General features: G+C 44.9%; 1 protein-coding gene across 4 annotated transcripts in view; it reads left to right on the forward strand.

Moving 5' to 3' along the window:
* The window catches only part of TRAPPC8 (trafficking protein particle complex subunit 8), a 117,691-nt gene that overhangs the window by 43,699 nt on the left and 54,501 nt on the right, over positions 1-19,491 (forward strand). For 2 of the 4 annotated variants that reach the window (XM_083187467.1, XM_083187469.1), the window contains 2 exons: positions 152-226; positions 4,460-4,591. In XM_083187467.1, the coding sequence (XP_083043593.1) occupies positions 152-226; positions 4,460-4,591 (207 nt within the window). The remainder of the gene's footprint in view (positions 1-151; positions 227-4,459; positions 4,592-19,491) is intronic. The other 2 variants (XM_083187468.1, XM_083187470.1) reach the window with 1 other exon arrangement.

Raw genomic sequence — 19,491 nt, forward strand, 5'->3', positions numbered from 1 at the left:
ATCCTGCTTATCCAGCCCAGCTCAGTCCATAGTAAATCCCTTAAACAGCGCAGCTTTATTCCCACAAAAGCTGGCGGCTGTTGCGCGGACGATTATTCGTCCCAAACAAATTGCATATAGCGGCATTTCTTAAACAGATTGTTTTTTTCAGAAAAAAGGGAAGCATATTGAGTACATAGAGTATCCGATGGAAAATGACCATCTTAATGAAGTGCCAGCAGCCCAGGTAGGAGAGAGGAAGGTGTCGCCATGTGAGAATATTATGCTGCATATTTTTAATTAAAGTAGGAAAATGGGATTTGGGAGGGATGGGAAAGGAAATGCAGGTATTTGAAATAGAAAGTAGCTTATTGAAAGCGAAAACTGCCAAGCCACTCCACATGGGTCTGCCTGTAGCGCACTAATGCTTACATTTTTTTTTATGTTTTAAGTAAGGACCAGAAACGGCTTGAATGACCTTAAGGCTGCTGGGAGATTTTTACTTGTGGGCTGTGAAAATAAATATAATAAGTAATCCCCAAATGCCTACTGTAATCCCGTCAGGTGGTGCATTTGTTTTTCGTTAGTTTGTCACGTTTTTCATTTGGGTAGTGCGGCTGTCCCTAACGGGCCTTCCGTTCCCCAAACGTGACTGGGACTCTTCACCTTTTGGGGAGAGTCCCGGTTCCCTCGAGGGCAACCCCGAGCCGCAAGGCGGAGGGAAGCCTAAGCGGGTCCCTCCAAACCTTCGGGTGCGGAGGACCCACCGTCCGAAACCCTTCCGGGGGTGGAGGAAACGCGGGTCTCTCTAAGCTTCGGCGAAGAGGACCCACCGATCCCTTTTTTCCTTCCTAGGCCTTATGGCTGAGGGAGGTCAGGGGAACCATGGGGCCTTTCTCCTTTGGGAGAGGGCCACAAGTTCTGTACGGCTGCCCCCTGTGCACGCGTTTAGTCACGTCACTGGTGGTGGTGGGAGCACACCTCGGGCTCCCTAAAAAAAAAAAAAAAAAAAAAAATTTGAAAAAATGATTAATGAATCTAAAGTGAGGTTAAAGAGGGGGTAGGAGAGCAGAAAGTCCTGTCTAAATAACAGTGCGGAAACCAAGGGGTCATTTGAAAAACTCAATGTCTGCTCTAAAACCTTGCGAGAACTACCTGTAGAATGCGGGGGCCGTGACACTCTTATCAAATGCTTATCTGACTTGCATCTCACAACTACATTGAGGGGTGAACCTAAGATGGTCGACACCACTAGGTCGACATACTGCAAGGTTTACAGGCTATTAGGTTGACACAAGCATTTAGTCAACATGGGGTTTTTCACTGTTCGAGTCGACATGTGCCGACAGGCGGTATTTCATGCCCTTCCATCCACTAGGGCGTGGTGGGAGAATAAAATAGTGTGCCGAGCGCAGCAAGGGGACGTGGTGCACTTAGTCCAGTGTCCATGATGACTGTGTGACCATTTGGGTAAAAAAAACAGTGAAAAAACCCCATGTCGACCTTTTGACTGTCGGCCTAGGCCATGTTGACCTAATGCTTGTGTCGACCTAATGACCTGTCAACCTTGTCCCATGTTGACATAGACTTAGGTCAGTATGTCGACCTAGTGGTGTCGACCTAATGACTGTCGACCATCTTTAGGTTGATCTTATGATCCATACCCTTCTATTGAAGATGGATTCTACTTATTTATTTAGACCCTTCTAGAATATGATAGAATCTGATTGTTGCTACGGACAACATCCCATATTCAATAGAACTCCCATTTTAGTAAATTTACCCCTTAGAGTCCGATGCTGCTTTCACACTGCAAAACTTGCTCTGGTTTTTTTAAACGTTTCTTTAACCGGGTCAGAGCAAGTTTAACCCCATTCACACTGCATGTTGTAAATGGTATATTACTGGTTAATTACCGGTTTTGTACCTTTCACATTGAACACGTTGTGAAAGGTACACAGTAATTAACCAGTAATATACCGCGCATTCACCAAAGCAAAAGGAACCCGCTGCCTGGCATTAGAGCTGCAACACCGGCAGTAGGCAGCGCACGTTCAGGGGATGACCCGGGGGTGGCAGCCACAGGCGTCGGTAAAGCAGCAACCCCCCTCCCTCTACCCCGTAACAAAAAACCCAGCACCTACTAACACCCCCTCCCTCCCCTTCCCCAGTAGCGGCACCGACAGCATCAGCTCTGGGTGACCCGTCCCGCTAGCACAGCACACGGTGGAATTACAGCATTCTAGCCACTGAGCTCCCGCTCTGTGCATATCTAATGAACAGGAGCCAGTGCAGTGAATATTTAATGAGCGGGTCCCCGCCCCTTGCATATTTAATGAGCAGACTCCCTCATTAAATATTTACTGCACTGGCTCCCGCTCATTAGATATGCCCAGAGCGGGACCAGCTACTGCCAGGGTCCTAAATACCGTTTCAGACTCATTCACACTGCCAAAAAAAGGGGTTTGAAACGGATAGGACACTGCTTATTACCCATTTAAGAAATACTGATATTTCTTAAACAGGTAAAGCACCCTGGAGCTTTCACACTGCAGCTCTAAACGTTTTAAAAGGCAAAAAAATGGCAATATACCGTTTAAGAGCTGCAGTGTGAAAGGGGTATGAGAGAAATTTTGGTAGAAATACCTGGAGTTGAAGGACAATAAATTAAGGTTAGACAACTGAGAAGTCCTCTTTCAAAAGTAAGAGAACTTGTGCTACAGTCTGGAAACTTAATTGCAAAATAAAGCAAAAAATTCCCCCAAAAATCCAAAAGAACAAAATTAGATATTTTATAGATCAGAATTACGGGAATAATTTATGGAAATAGTCCTGTAGTCTACAACACAATGCAATAGACTACAAGAGACACCCCTTAGCAACAGTTGCTAAGATAAGTGATTAAAGGTCATGCAAGGTGCGCTGCTCGTTTTGCCCTGAAGAAGCTAGAAATCTGGCAAAATGGGCATTGGCATGTGTGTCAGAATATGTTAAAGAAATACATCAGTCTATGAGCAGACCCATGTTTATCTATCTCTAAGGCATGTATAAGTCATAGTTAGTACATACACAATTAGTTAGACACCGACACATTCATGCACTTGAATAAACAGTGGTAGGTATTGTAGTGTAGCTTTGGTGTATCCATATACCCATAGTACAAGTGGGCTGCTGCTGGTAAAACGGTTCAGAGGACTATAATAAAGTTTTGTATTTTATAGCTTAACCATACAGTTGCGAGGATCACAGAAAAACAGTGATCCTCGCAGTTTAACCCCCGCGCCGGCCGCTCGCACTATGCAACGTTCCGGGGGAATCCTCGCCGTCACAGAACTGCGAGGATTACCCTAAACTGCGAGAACCGAGGCTAGTGCAGCAAACTCGCTGTAATTAGCCTCGATTCTCGCAGCTTTTGGAGGCACATACGCCAATTCTCCCTCGCTCAAAAAACGGAGCGAGGGGGAATTTGCGTATGAGGGGGGGTCAGTTGAATACTGACAGGGTGAGCGGTGACTGCGAGCAAAAACTCCTGCTCGCAGTCACCGCTCGTCCACGGCATTAAATATATGCCAGTATGTCAGCACCAATAGAGAGAGAGTACAATCAGTGGAAAGATAGCTGATTATGTAACGAGACACCCAGTGATGTGCTGGTGAAAACGCATAACTGCAATATGAGTGAGATGTGTAGTGACAGATCCTCAGTGGCAAAATACAGGGCCCAGAGTGAAGTTTTGATCATGCCAGGCAGGGGAGACCAGGATCTGCAGTGTAGCACAAGAAATAAGCTGGTTCTAAGCAGTATGCTTTATAAAGGAAATAGTGTTTTTTAAATTGTTATACAAGTTTAAACTCGTTATGATACAGACTTACTGTATGTACAGGATTTGCATTTGCTCTGGGCAATGAGATAGATAGGATATATCTATCAATCAGTGTAAAGCTGGAAATGAAGGACCTAATTCCGATTTGTGCACAAGCCCGACGGTTTGTGTACAATGACATTGTTTGCAGGGTCTTTGCAGGTACAAGAAGCGTTCTACGTATGTGCAGAGCAGGTCTCGCGATATTGCTTGTACTTCTACATTGCTTTTTACTGTATATCGAAGATGCAAAACTGGCTGTGTTTCAGTACAGGCTAAATGGAAATTCAAGTTATAATTTGTGGATAATGTAAAGAACTATGTAATCGTGCTTACCACACCATGAATGCACCATAAAATAAACTGGATTTGATGTACAGTTTGATTAAAGACCGAACATGGCCATAGTGAGTAATGGGGTCAGCATCAGCATTCTATGGTGTGATATTCCTGAATAGAAGCCCCATTCTGTGCCAGCCACTGACCAATAGCGCAGGGCTTGAAGAACTCTGCTTTATTTTTATACTTTTATGATCATTCTTTTAGATCGATTACAATTGAGGGAACATTTCTGATCCGCATATTCAAATGGCATTTTAATTGTTTATTTGACCGTAGGACTCAGACCTCCGGAGTGCACTTCTTCTTGAGCAAGCAGCGCACTGCTTTATAAACATGAAGAGTCCGATGGTGAGGAAGTTTGCGTTCCACATGATACTAGCAGGCCATCGTTTTAGTAAAGCAGGACAGGTGAGTACATGCCTAATAGTAATTCCAGACCAGAGAGAGAATATGGATGGACATATTTACCAGCTGTACAATTATCAGATTATGCATAGTGAAACCAGATTTTTTATTTTATTTATACCTTGTTTGTTTATTCTTATTCTTTTATTTATATGGCACCACAAGGGATCCACAGCGCCCAATTGCAGAGTGATATTGAGATATATGTGTGTGTGTGTGTGTGTGTGTGTGTATATATATGTGTGTGTGTGTGTGTGTGTGTGTGTGTGTGTGTGTGTGTATATGTTGTTAATGGTGATTAAAATATAACCAGAGTGACGATAAGTGAAAAGCGTTGGTTACGTAATAAGTCCGCAACCAACGTACCCTTTATACCTAACCACGTGCGAACAAAGCGTAGCGCAGCGTAGCGTACCTTTTATTGTATTATGTATACCAAGAACCAATACCTTATTCAGAGATTCCTTCGCAGTACTTTGTCTCTAATCTGCGAATATACCTTATCGGACTGTGTCCGCAATATACCTTATCGCTATTATGCGAATAAACAGACACGACCACTGAATAGGAATAAGGAGATTAGAACTCCGTAAAAGGTTTGTATTTAAGTCCCTAATGGACAAAAGGGGGTTACAGAAATAAGAATAAACAGGTATAACAGGTGATACAATATACTAACAATGAATACTAAACAGACTCTGCTAAGGGGAGAGAAAACAGATACAAGACACAATCAGCCAATCAATACAATAAGGATAAATACCGTTAATGCAACCGTTTACCGTGGTCATCTAGTATGCGAAGCGCAGTCCGGTCAGAGCTCACTATCGTTCAGGAATGAGCGATAGTCCGGTAGGAAGGTCCAGGGAAAGTAGATGTGCCGAAGAGAGCGAGCCTGCTCCGGGTCGCCTATCTTATAGGGTCAGAAGGGGGAGGTCAAAGGCCATTCTCATTGGTCAGAGATCATATGTCCGGTCCACTGTGATTGGAGGTTAGACGCTGTACCTGGTCTGACCAGGTGCAGGGGAGTGAACTTTAAGAGTCCTTTGTTTGGTGGTTTCGGCGTCAGCAAGGATAAGAACCGGTTTGAGCTAGTTTCCTTTGTTAACTACTTACAACAGAAACTGTCTCTGGAATATGGATTATGTCCATATCTCTCGGGCAATGTACATTGCGATATATTCGCAATGACCGGAATACTTCGCATAATGAGCTGAACGGAACGGTACTAAACACGATACAGATAGATGTATGCAGGGCTAACTAAGCTATGTGTGGCGTTCTAAACCTTTAACTATTTTTAATTAGGGTCAGTATGTATTTATGAATTTATGTGTGATAGTATGGCTACTCTTCTGGTCCACTTTGCCACGCATACTCGGGTATGGAAACTTTATTTGCGCAACTCTGCGAACCAAAATGGCGGCCATACTATCCTAAAATGGCGTGTGTGTAACTCGACTTCCATAGTCCACCCTTTAACAGTAATTATAAAACTGTTACAATATAAAAACATTTCACACGACAGTACAGAAATTCATAATCCTAACAGAGAAATTGGGATACATGAATTAAACATATAAGGGGAGTAAGCCATCTGCTCTCGGCTGATCCAGGATCATGGATAAACGATGGGCCGCATTTATCGAACAACCTACTCAGGGTCACGAAGGATAATGTACAATTTTGGGATAAAAATAAAAACAGGGGTGGTTACAACATATACACGTTCACAAATATGGTTTCCTTAAAGGGAGGTGGTTTCGATTTTAGGGTCATATACCAAACCCTGGTCTTCCTCTGTATCTCTCGTTCTTACACTCATGATTTCGGTACGTTTTGTCTTTCCCCGGGTCACCACCTTTATACATTTGAACAATAGCACAAAGACTATGATGGCACCACCGATACAGAGAAGGAGTTTTCCTATGCTAGCTATGATCCCTTGCGCCCATTCTCCTAAACCAGAGAACCAGTGCATTGGATTCAACCAGGAGGTCCATTCACTAACTTTGTTACCTATTTCTGCCAGGCTGATATTATGTTCCCTTCTAAATTCCCATTTAAGCTGAAGAATCTCATCCATCCGGTGATCGATGATTTCTTCTGGGTCTTCAGTATTGTTGGTGATGTATGTACAACATTTCACCCCAAACTGTGTAGAAAGGGTGACACAATATCCTCCTGTCATAGCTGTCAGATAGTTCAACACCATCCGATGTTGGACCAGCTCTCTTTTGTATGCTTGCAACTCTTTTCCAGTGTATCTAAAGGTGTCATCATAAATCTCAGTGATGTTATCTATCAAGCTGGCTAATGCTTGTATATATTTAAAATTTATGACTCCTCTGGCGGTATGGGTGATATCTAAAGCAATGAGGAGTTGGATACCGAACGACTCGTGTATCATTTCGGAAGCTAGGGGTTCTTTCCTGATGGTTAAATCCCTTTTATGGATTTGGTCATAATGGGTATGAGTGTAAGGAGGAGAAATACCTCTGTGTATGTTCATCATCTCATCATGTGTGAGGGTCATCACTTCCGGTAACACTCTGCCTAGATAACAAATACCAACGTAGTTCATGGAGAGCCATTTGTACGCCCTCCTACCACAAATATAATAAACATCGTCAGGGAGGAAATAGGGGACAGAGTATTTCATGATCTTGTCACACATTATCCATAAGAACATCCCCGTCCCCTGTTCCCTGACTTGTTCCTCACAGATTTCTGGCTGTAGGGTTACATTACAGTAGCCGGCTGATACTCTGCCGGCCATCATTTTACTTCTCTTCACCGTGTAGACATATTTATAGTGTCTCCCACTGGTTCGGATTTTTAACAACAATTCTTTATCAATAGGCTCTCCATCTGGACGCTGGGAGTAAGTTATTGTCTGGTTATGCCATGTCACTTCCCAAGTACCAATCGCTCTGGAACTCGAGAAGTTCATACATACCAGGGACTTATCCACTTGGTATGGGTGTAATCTAAGACTAGGGGACCTGGTATACAGGTATCTCTTATCCAATGGCCTCCCCTTATTTAATACGCTTATCTCTGAAATATTAAGCGGGTATGGGACTAGGCCTACACTACTCCTTTTATGTAACACTTGTGAACACACCCAGCATTCTGTTTGGTTTAAAACCTTACCCACTAGTGAGTGGTAATCACTCAAGGGATGTCGGCCGGTAGTTGCCTTACTTGTCGACTGACATCGCTGGATGCATTCTTCTTCCATTTTAGGTTGACAATATCTACAGACACAGTACTCACCAGACAATAACTCATCACATAGCCCTTGAACTACGTTTCCCTCATACCTTTTACCTTCTCCTGTCATGGGCAAAGTGTCAAGCTGGTTTAGGGATTCTACCTCACCCATATCTGGGTCCATTATTACACTGTCAGAACTCCGCTCCGATCGCTCTAGGATGTGGCAGCCACCGAGTATCTTTGGGTGAATAAAAGAACACAGAAAGAAAACAAAGACATATATGCATAGCTGTGAACCTTTTGCTTGGAGTCCTTCCATCATCTCTACCAGGGGACCTTTATTTTGCTCTGCTCTTAGACCTTTGTTCGCTCAGGTTGCTCGACCTTGGCTGCTTCTCAGTGTTCCCGAAACAATGCTTCTAGCGACACTTCTTCTCTCTCGCTCTCTGCACACTGGGACTCTGGGTTACTGGCTTTCTTGCAGTGGGACGAATGTATCCAAGTCTCTCTCTCTGCGACTTTAATTGATGTAGTGCTGGTCAACAAAACTTGGTACGGTCCTTCCCAACGGTCTATCAAACAACCTGAGCGTAAAAAATTTCGGATCATAACAAAGTCTCCTGGTTTAAGATTATGACAATTCTCTGTAGGCATATCAGGGTTCAGTAATTTCAGCTGCTTTTGTTGCTCCCTTAGCTGTTTGTTTAGCTTTAGGAGATACTGTACAGTTAGCTCATTGTTACATTTGAGATCATCCTGTGGGTCTATCATGATGTGTGGCTGCCGACCAAACAATATCTCGAAGGGGGACAAGTTGAGCGGAGTCCTGGGAGTGGTCCTAATGCTATACAGCACAATAGGCAGTGCCTCTGGCCATAACAACCCTGTTTCAGCCATAACTTTACCCAATTTGTTCTTAATAGTACCATTCATTCTCTCAACTTTGGCGCTCGCCTGGGGACGATATGGAGTATGAAGTTTACTATTAATCCCCAGGAGTTTACACATGATTTGGAAGACCTCTCCTGTGAAATGAGTGCCTCTGTCACTCTCAATGACCTTTGGGATACCATACCTACAGACAAACTCCTGACATATTTTCTTTGCTGTAAAGGTAGCAGTGTTGGAGGCAGCGGGGAAAGCCTCCACCCAGCTAGAAAACATGTCAACACAAACTAATACATATTTCAAATTCCTACAGGGTGGTAACTGTATGAAGTCGATTTGTATTACCTGGAAAGGGCCTTCTGTAGGAGGGATGTGGGATGGCTCTGTTGGAATGGCTTTTCCAACGTTCTTCCTCAAACAGGTGAGGCATGACATTGCCACTCTACCTGCTTGAGAAGCGAACCCTGGTGCACACCAGTAGGCCTTTACCAGCTTGCACATACCTTCCTTCCCAAGATGTGTCAGCCCATGGGCCGCCTCGGCTAGACTAGGAAGGTATGCTCTGGGGGCCACTGGTTTCCCGTGTCCATCTCTCCAAAGTCCGGTAGACTCTTGGCCACATCCCTTCGACTTCCATACTGCTCTTTCCTGTGGGGAACACAAATTCTGCATGTCTATCAGTTTGGATGTGGATACTATGTTCAGTGTACAAAGGTTGGTAGGATGGGTGAAAATATTTACAGGGCATGCGGCCCTTTTCGCTGCCTCATCAGCGCGGCTGTTACCAAGTGACACCGGGTCCTTCTCTGATGTGTGAGCTTTGCACTTGATAACAGCCACTCTGTCTGGAAGCTGAATAGCTCCCAGAAGTCTCCTAATATATGTCGCATGCGCCACTGGTGTGCCAGCCGCCGTCATGAAATTTCGGAGGCGCCATAGGGCTCCAAAATCATGGACTACTCCGAAAGCATATCTGGAGTCGGTATATATGTTGACTGATTTTCCTTGGGCCAGTTCACATGCTCTGGTTAGTGCCACCAGTTCCGCTACTTGTGCTGAGTGAGGTGGTCCCAAGGGTTCAGCTTCCACAATACCTTCTCCATCTACTACTGCGTAACCTGTGCACAGCTCTCCCGTGTCCGTCTGTCTATGACAGCTACCATCTGTGAATAAGGTTATGTCTACCTCACTTAATGGGCTGTCGCTTATGTCAGGACGTGCTGTGAAGGTCTGATTCAGGTAGGACATGCAATCATGTTTGTCCTCACTCTCACTAAACTCTGCTTTACCATATTCAGCAACATTCCCATCACCCTCCACCCTTTGTGCCTTGGAAGGCACATGAGGAAGGAATGTGGCTGGGTTTAGTGTGTTGCATCTTTTGATGGTAATATTTACTGGGGCCATCAGCGCCAGTTCCCACTTAGTGAACCGTGCTGAGGACACATGACGTGTTTGGGCAGAATTTAGGAGGGCAGAGACAGCATGGGGAGCATGAACAGTTAAATCGTGTCCCAACACTACGTCCTCACTCTTACTTACTAGTTGTGCTATTGCAGCCACACTTCGTAAGCAAGTTGGGAGTGAGCGTGCTACTGTGTCCAGCTGGCCACTGTAGTACGCTATTGGTCGGTTGGCATCACCATGTTTTTGTACAAGCACTCCTGCCGCACACCCACCTGATTCAGTTCCGTACAGTTCGAAGGGTTTCCCATAATCTGGCATTCCCAGTGCTGGGGCCTTTGTTAGGCTCACCTTTAGTTCCTCGAAAGCCAGCTCAGATTCCTCAGTATGAGAGACCCGATCTGGCTTAGTTGAGGAAACCATCTCTTGTAGTGGTAATGCCAGAATAGAGAAACCTGGGATCCAGTTGCGACAGTATCCACACATGCCTAGGAACGTACGGATCTGATGCTGGGTCTGTGGCAGTACCATATTCTGAATCGCTTGGATTCTGTTGTCGGTGAGGTGTCTCAGCCCTTGGGTAAGGCAGTGGCCCAGATACTTAACCCTGGTCTGGCATAATTGCAGCTTATCCTTTGATACTTTATGTCCTGTCTCTGAGAGATGCATCAGCAGCTGTCTAGTGTCATCCACTGATGACTCCAGTGACTCAGAACACAACAATAAGTCATCAACATATTGTATCAGTATCGAACCACTCATGGGTTGAAAGGATTGTAAACAATCATGCAAGGCCTGGGAGAAGATGCTGGGGCTGTCTATGAATCCTTGGGGGAGTCGTGTCCAGGTATACTGTACTCCTCTGTAAGTAAAGGCGAACAGATACTGGCTGTCAGGATGCAAAGGGACGGAGAAGAATGCTGAACACAAATCAATGACTGTGAAATGAGTACAATGAGGTGGGATTTGCATTAGGATGACAGCTGGGTTTGGCACTACGGGGAATTGGCTCTCAACTACCTTGTTTACCCCTCTTAAATCCTGCACTAGTCTGTAGCCCCTCCCCCCGCTCTTTTTCACAGGAAAGATGGGACTATTGGCCGTGCTGGAAGTTCTAACTAGGATTTCCTGTTGGAGCAATCGTTGGATCACTGGAAATATTCCTAGCTCAACTTCAGGTTTTAAAGGGTATTGCGGTATTTTTGGGGCTATCCTGCCTTCTTTTAAGCGGATTTCTACTGGAGCTACATTTGCCATTAGCCCAGCGTCCTGTCCATCTTTAGTCCAAAGGGAACCCGGTATTTGTGCTGTAATTTCAGCTACCCTAGATGGATTTGATTCTACAACAGTAGAACACAACATTAGCCTCTGAGGACTGTCCAGCATATCTTGCACTTCTTGTGTAAGATTTTTAGGAGTGTCCAGGAATACCCCATCGGGGGTGCAATAGATGACACATCCCATTTTGCATAGTAAATCTCTACCCAGAAGGTTAGTCGGGGCCGCTGCAGCCAACAGGAAAGAGTGTTTGGTATGCAAAGGCCCGATTGTAACCTCTGCTGGTTTCGTCAGTGGGTAATGTTGTATTTTTCCTGTTACCCCAATTGCCGCTACTGATTGGTTAGTGAAACCCAAGTGAAGAGGAGTGTTGAGAACAGATCTGGCCGCCCCTGTATCAACCAAAAAGGTTTGCCTTACTCCAGCTATATCAACCTTCACCTGAGGTTCTTCTCCAAGGTGTTGAGTTAATCTAACTGGCTGTAGGATACAGGTATGACCTGTTTCCTATTGTCTGACCTGCGTTGCCCTTAGCACAGTGTCAGCCATCAGATGGGGAGGAGGCATGTTGCGTGACCTGTCTGTCTCCTCCCATTGTCTAGGGGCTGGGTATCTCCGTGTCTCACCTCTGTGAGATTCCCATTCTCGCTTATGTGTTTGGTAACTCCTGGGGTTTCCTGCCCTACAATGAGCTGAGTAATGACCTTCCTTATTGCAGTTGTAACAGATAATTGGTTTTCTACCTGTGTCCCTGGTGTTTCGTGGTTGTTGGTATGCAGCTTTGTTTGGGGCATTAGTAAGGGCTTGGATGCTAACCATCATCAGTTTGTCAGTTTGCAGTTCCCTGTGCTTCTTGATGTTGCGGTCGTGGTCCACAGCAGATTCCCGTAGGGCATCCACTGTCATTCCACGCCAATTTGGAAAAGAAGTTTGGACTCTGGCTCTCAGGTTTTCCCTAAGCCCTTCCACCAGCACAGAGACAATCATCTCCCTCAGGTGGGGGTCGTCCTTAGGCTCGGAGACACCAGTGTACTTTGATACCTCCAGTAAGGCCTTTGTAAAATAATCAGCAGCAGTTTCGCCATCTTTCTGTTTGATGGTGAAAATCTTGCTATATTCTACTGCCGCAGGAAAATATACTCCCAACTGTAAGTTAATCAGGCGTATATTCTCCTGGTTGATCTCATCATTTATCTCCTTGTCCACTTTCAATCCACTATCCTGAATGAATTTCGGGATGTCAATGTGAGTGGGGAGACAGGCCCTCAACATGATTCTCCAATCCTTGTTGGTGGGCTCATCAGAGTTTCCTAGATCCCTTACAAATTTCCGGCACACTGCCAGATCTTTCCTTGGGTCAGGGAAATCTGTAATGATGGACCGCAGCTCTAACCGTGTCCATGGGTTTAGCATGGTCATCTTTCTGGTAGGTATCACACCCTCTCTGTCTGCCTTACCATAGGGAACCTCCAGTGTGCGTACAGGGTATGTTTGTACCACATTCGCATTACTGGGACCTGCTTGGGAGTCAATTGTGTCTGTGCTGTGTGGTGCATCATTACCTGAGTCCGATACTATGCTGTTGGCATCAGCCGTCTCCTCCTCCTGTGCTGGGGCCTCAACAGCGGGTTGAGCTTTTCCCTCAATCATATTAATTGCATGAGAGACGGCCAGTGCCAACAGCTGCTCGTTTTCCTCTCGGGTTTCCTTGTAAGGGGATAAGACAGGGTACAGGTTAGCAACGGATACATTATTACTTATTCCTTTCTTATGCGTCATTATCCCCTTCGGCACATATGGGGGTGGGGGAGCTGTTCCTATTGTGGCGGCGGTTGCATTTATATTGTGGCTGATTGCGTCAGGTATTGCCAAACCTCTGTTTCCCCATTGTTCCTGTCCTTCCTTCTGCCACAATTTAAGAATATTTATATGCTTCACTCTCTCCTTACGACTGGAGAGTAGGCATATTTCATCTTTTACTGCCGATAAGATTTCCGGATCGAAGCTACCAACACTGGGAAATTCTAACTTGCTGCCTTGTGTCATTTTTCTCCATTTATTTTGGTAAACAACTGCGAGTTCACCGTGCTTCTTGCACATAATAAAAGCAGCCGATCCTTTTGGCCGGCTTGCTTCCTCCCTAACATGCACGTTATCACAGCGTGACCCGTTATTACCCATAGTTACAGGAATAAACGTTCACAGCTTAATAGATATCGGTGGGTTATTACTTATCTGAGAGCTCCCCAAACACTCACTTCTACAGCTTCCTAGAACATCCCACAGTCAAGCAGGTGCGAAGGATACGAGGTATGATACTCAATCACCAAGTCTTTCAACTAGCAGCGAACTTCTAGCCAACTTGCTTGATGCGGCACAATTTTTCCAGGGTATAACAAACTTGTTTTCCTATACCCCCAAAAATCGGATTTCTAAAGTAGCTAATCGGAAACAAGTGCGTTCCGATGTATCTTCTTGTACCCTCCTAGCGGAATCAATTCCACTGAAGGGGCAGTTCCTATGGGCACGTCGTCACGTGAACCCTAACCTTGTCCTACTTGGACTGTCCTACACTGGACTACACTGCGCTTGAGTCGTGTCGTCACACACCCGTTCGCCTCAGTTATTTTTCACACTGGGCGCTGGTTACACCTTGGTCTTATGCATATATTTGAAATATTTCTGTACAGAAAATCTTCCCAAGTTGGTAGCTTTTCACTGGATACTTATGCAGGTATAAATCCCTTATAACACTCTATAGGAATCTATTAAAATAATGCTTGAGTTGCTTGTTTAAAAAAAAAATGAACAAAAAGAAAAAAACTTATTTTCTTTTATTAATCACCGCCTCATTCGCAGTATATTGCTATACTGTTTAAATAAAGCTAGTGGTTAAATACTGTTCACCTTTGAGTTCCTATGTGTGCTGCATGTGCAGTACCAATGAACAGCCACGTGTGTACATGCACTGTTCACAGGCCGCCGATGAATCGGCCACCCACGTGTTCTATAGTGTATTTGCAAGGTTGCACTCGGGTTTCGCTATACACAGTAATTGCGCCTAAATGTGGAATAAATCCCTTAACTCCGTCCGAAAGTTACGTATCAAGATGCGAAATAAATCCCGCACTTAATCCGTAAATCTCGTACAAAGATGCGAAAATTTCCCGATATGGGCACGTGCGCGCGCACCTTGCGTAATACACAATAGACGCTTTACGTTACTGCAAAAGGCCCAGGACTTGTCGCCACGTGGCTGAGTCCCTGGTTTTGCAGTAACTAACAAAATGTTATAGCTTTGCACAGAGGGGATCCTCTATGTACTATAATAAACACAGACTCCACGTGTGCGAACCTTATCGCACGTGGTACATATACTATAATAAACAAGCAGCCCAAGACACTATACCCCGTTAAACTACTTGTGGCAGGCAGAAGTACAGTTTACTAAACACTTAGGTATGATATGCTTTAAAACACGTGGCTTTCACTTATTGTACTCCGGGTTCAGCGCTAGCACTTCCCGAACCCCGCACCGCCGCGGACTCGGCCTATCCAGCAATGGAAACAAATAAATACTTCCACCCTTTTGCTGGTATAGGTCGGGTCGCACGCCTGGTACTGAGTTCTGGAATGTGGAGCGGACGGACGATGCCCCCAATTGTTAATGGTGATTAAAATATAACCAGAGTGACGATAAGTGAAAAGCGTTGGTTACGTAATAAGTCCGCAACCAACGTACCCTTTATACCTAACCACGTGCGAACAAAGCGTAGCGCAGCGTAGCGTACCTTTTATTGTATTATGTATACCAAGAACCAATACCTTATTCAGAGATTCCTTCGCAGTACTTTGTCTCTAATCTGCGAATATACCTTATCGGACTGTGTCCGCAATATACCTTATCGCTATTATGCGAATAAACAGACACGACCACTGAATAGGAATAAGGAGATTAGAACTCCGTAAAAGGTTTGTATTTAAGTCCCTAATGGACAAAAGGGGGTTACAGAAATAAGAATAAACAGGTATAACAGGTGATACAATATACTAACAATGAATACTAAACAGACTCTGCTAAGGGGAGAGAAAACAGATACAAGACACAATCAGCCAATCAATACAATAAGGATAAATACCGTTAATGCAACCGTTTACCGTGGTCATCTAGTATGCGAAGCGCAGTCCGGTCAGAGCTCACTATCGTTCAGGAATGAGCGATAGTCCGGTAGGAAGGTCCAGGGAAAGTAGATGTGCCGAAGAGAGCGAGCCTGCTCCGGGTCGCCTATCTTATAGGGTCAGAAGGGGGAGGTCAAAGGCCATTCTCATTGGTCAGAGATCATATGTCCGGTCCACTGTGATTGGAGGTTAGACGCTGTACCTGGTCTGACCAGGTGCAGGGGAGTGAACTTTAAGAGTCCTTTGTTTGGTGGTTTCGGCGTCAGCAAGGATAAGAACCGGTTTGAGCTAGTTTCCTTTGTTAACTACTTACAACAGAAACTGTCTCTGGAATATGGATTATGTCCATATCTCTCGGGCAATGTACATTGCGATATATTCGCAATGACCGGAATACTTCGCATAATGAGCTGAACGGAACGGTACTAAACACGATACAGATAGATGTATGCAGGGCTAACTAAGCTATGTGTGGCGTTCTAAACCTTTAACTATTTTTAATTAGGGTCAGTATGTATTTATGAATTTATGTGTGATAGTATGGCTACTCTTCTGGTCCACTTTGCCACGCATACTCGGGTATGGAAACTTTATTTGCGCAACTCTGCGAACCAAAATGGCGGCCATACTATCCTAAAATGGCGTGTGTGTAACTCGACTTCCATAGTGTATATATATATATATATATATATATATATATATATATATATATATATATATATATATATATATATATACATATATACGGGGGGATGGTGCGGCACTCACGTGGACTTCAAATAACGTTCACAGGGCACACAGCAGTAGCCGACGTTTCGGATTAAATTCCGTTTTCAAGGCAAGAACGTTTTCGGAATTAGATCCAAAACGTCGGCTACTGCTGTGTGCCCTGTGAACGTTATTTGAAGTCCGTGTGAGTGCCGCACCATTTCCCCGTCTGCATATCTCTTGTGCGCTGCACCCCGGCAATTACGCTACATGCCAGTTAGCGCAGAGTGCCTTCACTTGCTATGTATATGTATGTATGTATATGTATGTATGTATATATATATATATGTGTGTGTATGTGTGTATGTATGTATATGTGTATATATACATCGGACTCTGCAGAGTTCGCAAATACTCGCTATAGCGAGTATTTTACCCACTTTGGAGCACCAGGGACTCATTTTTTATAAATGGCTGGGTCCCCTGGGACCCAGCCATTTCGGCGTGCACGCCGTGTTAATAAGTGTAACAAGGGTGGCCGCTTCGTACATCTGCTGGGCGCGAAAATGAAAGGGTCCCTGTCACCGCAGAGTCATAGGCAGCAGTGCACGGAAGCCGCGTAAGCTGGCTCCTGCACTGTGCCTCAACAACAGACGCCTGGAGCCAACACCAGAAGCAGCTGCTCAGCAGGGGAACAGAGCTGAGGCTGGTGTGAGGACGGAGCACGAGGAACTGACACCAGATTTGGGGGCCAGAACCAGCGAGGTGTGACCGTGAGGACGGAGCAGACCCGGGCAGGAAGTAGAGGTAAAAGGGGTGCTTGGTCCATTTAGCAGGCTGCTTGGCTTTGTCATGTAAGGGGATTTATTGCTAGCAGGACTCGGGCTGCAGACTTCCCTCCTCCTCTCCTACCTCGCGGTGCTGCTCTCTTGTGTGTCACTGTCACCTCCTCCAGGCTCTGAGTGCTGGCTGTTAATGGCCCACTCGTCCCCTCCTCCAGTCACTGCATAGGTCACCAATTAACTCTTAACAGGCAGAGCTGCCTGTAGGGGAGGAGCCTATAGACTCTGCTGGGAATTCACTAACCCTATCCCTCCTGTTCCTGCTGCCATTACTTTTACAATCCTGATCGGTGCAGCACAGGTGTCCCTATTCCGACATTATGCCTTTTTCTAGTATATGTGTATCTTGCTTTATGTGAGTGGGCAAACTGCCAATTGATTACACACACCCCCCCCCCCCCCACCCCCATCGCACAATAGCCAAAGTTTTGGGGTGTTCAAATCTATGTTTGCTCGCCAAAAAATAAATAGGCTCAGGCTGGCCCTTGGCTCAGGGTATATGCCATATGGAAGAGAGGAGGAGGCTTCTGTATGTGCCATGCTGGGGAAGAGGAGAGGAGGGTTTATTCCGTTGGGACCCAGAAAAGGTCAAGTAGGACCCCGATTTTTGTAAGTGAGGGGTCCCAGGGACCCATCATTTTTGGGGGGTTTCGCGATCACTGCTCTGTGCGCTTTACAGATGTGTACAAAATGCACATAATAATAATTTATTTACAGTTTCTTATAAAGCGCAGCAGATTCCGTTGTGCTTTACAATTGGAAACAGTGGTAAAACAAACTGGGTAGTAACTGACATAACGATAGGAGGGCCCTTCTCCCAGGCTTACAATCTATAGGGCTAAAAGGAGGGAAACATAAGGATAGGAATCTATAATACATAGGATTTGGGTAGTACAGCAATAGAGAAGTTACACAGACATAAAAGAAAGCCTTGAAAGCACAGTAGGCACAATGAAGTGTTGGTGCAGGCATTTTGGATAATAACTTACATGGGTTGTGTAGTCCACCCTAACAAGGTACCGGGTGAGGCAGCCATCTTGGGTGCACTGCGTAGGATTAGCTTGGATGTAATAGGTTACTCCTAGAAGAAATTACACAAAGTGGGGTGATTGCTGTGTAGAGTAGGGTCCCAATAAGAAATTTGGGACCATGGAAATATAAAAAGGACAGGATAAAAAAACAGCTTTGCAGGGGACCAACGAAAGGTGGAAAATGTGTGAATCCTAATTTTGTCAGTCACAAATGTCCTGGGCTCATTTGAGAATTATGGGGAGGGTGTGAGAAAGTGGGGAGCACATTCAAGTATGCTGGAAGTATTCCTTCTGAGGCTGATCCGCTGCTCTCCCCCATAGACGTACGGGGTGCCAGATTGGGCAAGTGCATACTTACTTGCTGATGCCCACGTTGGGGGAGCGACTTGGGGAGCAAGGGTGAGAGCCATGCTGCAAATAATAAGGCCAGTGTGTGTCCACCTTTGCACTGGCCATATGATTTGTATAGTACAGCATACCACTACATTCCTGTATTCTATATCCTCGCGTAGTTAGTGCGTGAAATAGAACACGTCACTATGTATGGCATACTATTTAGAATAGGTAGTGTACATATAATACTATTTGGAATGTGTGCATACTGCAGCAGATAATTCCAGTACTTTACCTCATAGTATTCTATTCATTGTTCTGCACTGTATATTGTAATCTGTATCCACACTTGTTCATAGTTTAAAAAAAAACAACAACACGGGAACTTACTAGCATTATACTGTACATTGTAATTTAAAAATGATGTGGTACTGACTGTTAACCTGGACTTTGTCAGCGATACGGATACCGGCTATTCCCGTATCAATACCTACTATTCCCATACCCTGTTCCCTGACACTCCACGGTTTAAATAAAATGTAAGTGAAGTTTCTAGTGCTATACAATGGTATGATGAGAGGGGCTTTTTCCAGTGCAGAAATACAAGGTGCAACCCTGGTGTTATCTGTGGAGAGTGCTGCTGTGGTGTGTATCTGCTGACAGTGGCTGGGCAGGGTGCTGTCACAGGAGATACTGCTGGGGAGAGGCTGGGAACACAGCATGGTAATTCCAGTGAAGCTACAGTAATTGTTATCTGTGATTTACCTTCCAGTCTGATCATGTCTTCTAGTAGGATGAAACACCCTTTCATTTCCGTTTATCAGCGTTTCCCTACATTTCAGAAGGAGTTTTCACTCGCTGCAGTTTTATGTCCTGAGCGGTTTTGGGCTACATAGATCGTTCTGTGTAACTGGAATTTCAAAGAAGCATGGTAAAGTGTCTGTATTGGGGGATGAGCAGAACGAGTTCCTCGTGTCGTAGTACACTTTGGAAATTAAGGTGACAAACTGCAAATCAATGC

This window comes from Crinia signifera, chromosome 5, assembly GCF_055691185.1.
Source record: "Crinia signifera chromosome 5, ASM5569118v1, whole genome shotgun sequence".
Classification (NCBI taxonomy): domain Eukaryota; kingdom Metazoa; phylum Chordata; class Amphibia; order Anura; family Myobatrachidae; genus Crinia; species Crinia signifera.